General features: G+C 64.0%; 1 protein-coding gene across 1 annotated transcript; it reads right to left on the bottom strand.

Moving 5' to 3' along the window:
* Window positions 1–1,257: 1,257 nt before the first annotated feature.
* B3GNT7 (UDP-GlcNAc:betaGal beta-1,3-N-acetylglucosaminyltransferase 7) lies at window positions 1,258–5,882 on the bottom strand. Its single transcript, XM_057316742.1, has 2 exons — window positions 5,807–5,882; window positions 1,258–3,790 (listed from the first exon to the last, which is right to left on the bottom strand). The coding sequence occupies exons 1-2, from the start codon at window positions 5,815–5,817 to the stop codon at window positions 2,605–2,607; spliced, it is 1,197 nt and encodes a 398-aa protein (XP_057172725.1). The 5' UTR covers window positions 5,818–5,882; the 3' UTR covers window positions 1,258–2,604.

The raw sequence follows: 5,882 nt of genomic DNA, 5'->3' as shown, positions 1-5,882 counted from the left end.
AAGCCATTGGGTCTGTTTCCCAAAATGATCAGCAACAGACTTGGGAAAGGCCAAGCTCATACTCCTTGGAGGCAGCCAGGTTACACTCCCAGGCAGATGGAGGAAACGAGGGCCAGGTGGGTGGAAGGGCCAGAGCCAGGCCAGGAGCTGGCTGAGGGCTGGTCAGCTGGGGTGCCCTCTGGGCTGGGCCATTCTTCTAGACAGCTGGCTTAGGGTGGGCAGGGTCTCAGCAGTTCCCGGTCACCAGCCTCTTCTTTTGTGAAGCCCTGTTCCTGCTGAGGGGACAGAGGAGCCAGGGACAGTGGTGGGGAGGCCTTGGGGCCATGTTCCATGTTCCCAGACTGATGTTCCTGGGTCCTGGGACTGGCTGCCTCCCCTTGCCAAAGGGACAAGGGGGACTGGGGTCAAGGGCATGTTTCTAGGGTTCCCATCTTAATCTTGTTTGTTCTTGGATCTGGAAGCTGTGATGAGTCCTCAGTGCCAGCAGAAAGCATCCTAACTCTTAGCCAGGCGAGGCTTTTTACCAGGACGCCCCACCCCATCCCTCCCAACTCCACACTGTCCACACCAGGCAGCCGGCTGCTCCTCCGGATGTCCCCCTGTTTTGCACTTCTGGGCTGTTGCACATGTCCCCAGCCTGGGAGCCGTCCTTCCCCTTCTACCACAGGAATGCCACTCCTCCTTCGAGACAAAGGTGCAGTGTCACGCCCAGGGCTGAAGCCTGTTCCCCACCCTGTGCTGGGGTGCCTATTACACTGGTCCCCTTTGGTGGGCTTCCGACCTTCCTCCCTTCCTTCTGCTGTGCTAATGCCGGCACCCCACTCGTCTGCCAGCTCTGTCAGCCCAGGCCTGGGCCCCTGAGGTCTGAAATGGGATCAGGAGCAAGGCTGCCCATGGGGCCCACGGCCGAGAAGTTCCCATGCTGGGAATGCACAGTCTCCACTGAGAGCTCCCTTTCCCGGGGCCCAGCTGGAGACACCAGTGAGCCCTGAGGAAGGGGGTGCACACCCAGGGCCCCTGCTCCTTGCCTCTTTGCTCTCTTAGGATTAAGTCTGAACACCTTCTTGAAACCCAGAAGGCCTCACAGGCCCTGCCTCCCTCACGGGCTCCTGACTCTTCTCATACTGGGCCTGACCAGCCCCCACCCCCCTCCGTTAGCTGCCATATTTCTCCCCCACACCGCCTCCTCTAGAGGCCAGCTCTCTAGACTCTGGCCCTTGTGCTCTCTGCTTTAATCCTGGCACGTGCATCCCTCTAAAGCCCTTCAAGGGGTCCTTGTGCATCCAGCAGCCAAGAGCAAGAACAAGCTGTGTCTTCAGAAATTTCTGGCAACCCCAGCCCCAGATCTTTCTGATGGAAATGGTGACGGAAGTCACACACCAGAAAAAACCAGCCCCCTTTTATTGAGAAAACAGAGTTGATCCCTCAATCTTTTCCCAGGTGTCCCCACCCTGTTATGAGGTGGCACCCTTCTGCGCCCATCCCCAAGGACGCCTGAGGGTTCACTCCATCCCTTCACAGGGGCCCATGCTGCTCTGCTCAGGCCCTGAAGAAGTAGGCAGGCAGGGAGGGCAGGGTTCCGGAGGGGGACTGTAACAGGCATGCGGGTGCCCTGGGTGAGTGGCCGAGGGAGGTGGTATCTTGCTGGAATGAGGGAAGGGAAAGGAAGAACACCACATCTCCCGAGGCCTGGCACTCTCTCCCTCCAAATTCTTCATAAATAAAACTTCACAGTAATAGAGGAATGTCCACCTCCAGGGCCAAACCGGCTGGTTTCCGGCTGGGGAGCCAGGCCTCGGTGGGACCGCACGAGGGCCCTCGGGAGGTTGGGCAGCACCGTGACTGCGGGGGCTGGAGCACTGCTCTCTGGCCCTGTGTCGGGGGTGGGGTGGGGCTGCAGCCCATCCGGAGGTTCTGAGCATTGCTGAGGTAGTCAGGGCGGCCAGCCGCACTTCCAGACAGGGGCGGATGGAGTGTCACAGGACACAGCCAGGAGTGAAGCCACCTGCGAGCAGAGACTGAGCAGCGACTCCAGGCAGGTCTGGGGGCGGGGGTGGTGCTGAGGGCCTTCTGAGCTTCCATCTCCTGGAGACCCATGGGCTGCGGGGTCGGAGGGGAGGGCCTGTGAGCCTGCACAGGGCTGAGCTTCTCCTGAAAGGGCAACTTGGGCCCGCGGGGGAGACCGAGGCATTTCATGGGAGAAGGAGAATCTTCTCTGTGAAGACAAGAGGCCGCCACTGACCCATCCAGGGCCAGGCCTAACCCGGGTACCTGAGCACGGGGTTCCTTCAGAGACCACCAGGTCACAGGGAGCCAGGCAGGGAACCCAGGTCAGGAGGGCTACCAGCGGCCCACGGCCTCGCTCCCAAGACGACCTTCCGCTGGCGGGACAGCTGCAAAGGTTCCCGGGCCTCAGCTCCACTTTATGGGTAACATCCAGGCAGGGAGGCCCCCTCTGGCTAACTGCGCCCCATCACACCCAGGGGCACACGAAGCCCCAGCCCCCCCACCTCCCCGCGGGGGCCCCCCCGGTCTCTGTCCTGGCATCGCGGCTCTGGGGCTCGGGAACACGCGGCCCCGCCTGTCCCCGCGGTGCGGCCGGGGTCAGAGCACCTGCAGCCTGCGGGCGCACGTCAGGTTGCCGTGCACAAGCCCCCACATGGCCAGCAGCTCGGCGGGCAGCAGCTTGTGCACCACGAGCATGGAGCGGAAGAAGCAGGGCTCCTTGTTCATGCGGCTGTTGCGGTTCCTGGAGATGCCGAACGTCTTGAAGCCCTCGTGGGCGGTGGGCTGCACGCTCAGCACCTCCAGACACATGCCCAGGAAGACGTCGTCGATGGGGTAGAGCTCCAGGGTGTCGCAGGCGCGGTGCAGGCGCCGGGCCAGGCCGCCGGCCATGAGGAAGCCGCCCCCGCCGGCGTACGGCGGGTAGCTGGCCTTGCTGTACAGGACGCCCGGGATGTAGTACTTGTTGTCCTTCCTGCGGATGGGCCGCGCGTGCTGCAGGACGTCGCCCACGAACAGGTCCTCCTGGGGCTGCCGGTCAGCCAGGAACTCGAGCAGGTTGGTGGGGTTGACGAAGACGTCGTCGTCGCCCTTGAAGATGAACTGGACGCGGGGGCAGTAGATGTCGAACCACTTGAGGAAGTGGATCTCCTTGAGGGTCAGGTTGAAGAAGCTGTCCAGGAAGTCCCACTGCAGGATGTCGCCGTAGAGCCGGTCCTCGTAGGCCAGCAGCTGCTGGTAGTGCGCGCGCTCCTCCTGCTTGGAGGCCGTGCCCAGCAGGAAGAGCGTGCGCACGGCGCCGCGGCCCGACTCCTGCTCCCGGCCCCAGGTCTGGCGGATGGCCTCGCGGCGGTCGTGCTGCGTGATGACCGACTTGACCACCACCAGCAGGTAGACGGCGCCGCCGCACTTCTCCGGGTGGTTCAGCAGCATGGGGAAGTAGCGGCAGTGGCGGTAGGTCAGGAACTGCCGGAAGTGGGGCTCCAGGCCCTGGAACCAGGGCTGGTGGGTCAGGTTGATATTGGCTGAGCAGTTAGTGGTGCTGATGTCCCAAGTCTGGGGCCCTGGCGGGGCCGTGGGCGTGGGGGCAGCCGCATCCTTGGTGTTCTTCCAGAAGCTGTTGGGGTTCACCAGGTGTCCGCTTGGGTTTTGGGCCTTTTGTAGCTCTAGGGTGGGTGGCGGGGGCTCTTGCAGAAACTGGTGGGGGGTCAGACTGCGCTGGAATACCGTGACGGCCACAAGCAGGGCCAGGGACAGGCACACACTCTTGTAGACGGTTTTCTTCCTGGGGGGTGGGGATGGAGGGTGGTACAGAGGAGAGAGAGGAAAGGATGAGTCCTCTGTGACTTGTCTGGAGCTGCAGTGGGCTTGGACTCCAGTCCCGAGGCCCCTGAGTGGTCAGAGGAGGGTCCTGCTTCCTCTCCGGCCCTGCCCTGCCTCTGCCGGGACCAGGGGACCCACGCGAGCCATGCAGAGTTGGGTTGCCTGGGTTTACATTTTGACTCCGTCACGTACAAGCAAAATGACTTTGAGTGGGTCACCCTTAACGTCTCCAAACCGTGATTTCTTTTTCCCTCAATGAGGATAACAAGGAACTGGAGCACCATCTGAGGGGCCAGGCTCGCAGTGGGTATGCAGTCAGGGGATGTGCTGAGTCTATAAGGACGACCTCTGGTGGAGGTTTCTGCCTGTTCCCCAACCCCGGCAAGCGGCCCTGTTGGCTTTCATTTCCCCGTGCAAACCTGGTGAACCATTGGGGTGAACCAGGGGGAGGGGCAGGCACAGCGCTTGCTCTACAGCCTGGGAGCTCAATAACCTGTGGGGGACTTGGGGGAGAGGCTCTAACGTGGGAGCTGAAGAAGTCTGTCCCTTCCCCTTCCACCCCAGCCATCTGACCCGATGCAAAACTGCCCGCATGGCTGATGGAGGCCTGAGAACGGGGCGGCGTCTCCTAGTATGACCGCCGCCCTCTTACCACTGCCCTCAGTCTGGGCCCCAGTCTCTTAACATCCCGTTAGGAGCTCTACCACCCTGGGAAGGGAACACATTTGGACCCCCACTCTCCAGGGACCCTCCTTGCCCAGAGAGCCCCTACCACACCCATTTCAGAAGCAGAAATTAAAGCCTTTTGCAGGAGGTCCTGGCAGACCCAGGGCAGAGGCCGCGGGGATGTCCCCAGGACCCTGTCTCCTCGGCTTACACTCTGGAGGTGGCCAGGCCTCCTGCCCGGGTCTCTCTTGCGGAGACACAGGGGTTGAGGGCTCTTGGGAAACAGGCAGGCTAGAAGTGTGGCCTCACAGGGCCAGGCCAAGAGGAGGCAGCCCTGACCTCCAGGGGGAAGCTGCAGGGCCAGGGCGAATGGAAGAAACAGACTACAGTGTCCGTCACAGGGACTCTGGAGAAGCCTGGGGTGGCCCTCAGGACTGGCCGGTTGAAGATGCAGGCACCCAGGGCAAGTGACTGTTGAGCCCCCTGGAGCCACATTTTCCCATGGGGTCCCAGGGTTTCCTGTGTATGCGGCAGGAGGAAGACTGGGTCACCCCAAGTGCTGGAGTGGGGGGTGTGAACCCAGACTCAACCCTCCCAAAAGGGACAGCAGAATGTTCCAGGTCAGGGTCTCCTGCCCTGGTGGTTTCAGCGAAGCACCCCTTCCCCCCAGTTGGGGAGGTCCCGCGGGGGTCACCCCAGGGGAGGGGGATGCGGCAGGGTTACCCCTCCGCTCCAGGCGGGTCCACCTGCACCGCCCCACTCCATTTGTAGGACAAAAGTCCCGGAGGGGAGGAAGGAGAAGAGGACCGGGGAGAGGTGCGGGACCGGAGGCTCTAGCTCCCCGGAGGAAGGAGAGCCCCTCGGGGGTGGGGGTAGAGGACGCGGGGGCGGGGTTGCCAAGGACGCAGGAGGCCCTAGGGATGGGGGACAACTTCCAGTTGCCCGGAGAGTCCTTGGGTCCCCAAAGCCCGGGGTCCCCGAGGGGGATCAGGGTGCCTCGGGGCCCGGGCCCAGGGAAGCCGAGGGGCCGCCGGCGAGGGCAGCGCGCACGGGCCCGGATGGTCCCGGCCCCGTCCGGTTGGTTCGGGCGCCGCGCACCGCCGGGCATTCCGAGCGCCGCCGCCGAGCCCGTCCGTTCCGGGAAACTGAGGCCAGCCCCAGGGCACCCAGCGCAGCATTATCCTCCCGTCCCCGGGAGCGGCCCGGCGCCCCCCACGCCCGTGCGTCCCCCGACCTCGGGGGAGGGAGCCGGGGGTCCCCGCGCCCCCCGCCCCGGCCCCCCGCCCGACGGCCCTGCCGGGCTCCCACTCACCACAGAGACATGGCGGCCCGGGCCGGGGCGCCGGCGGAGCGGGGCGCGCGGGTCGCAGCTCTGGGCGCCGCGGCTC

Source organism: Ursus arctos, unplaced genomic scaffold (assembly GCF_023065955.2).
Source record: "Ursus arctos isolate Adak ecotype North America unplaced genomic scaffold, UrsArc2.0 scaffold_1, whole genome shotgun sequence".
Lineage (NCBI taxonomy): Eukaryota > Metazoa > Chordata > Mammalia > Carnivora > Ursidae > Ursus > Ursus arctos.
This window is presented reverse-complemented; position numbering and strand designations above follow the sequence as displayed.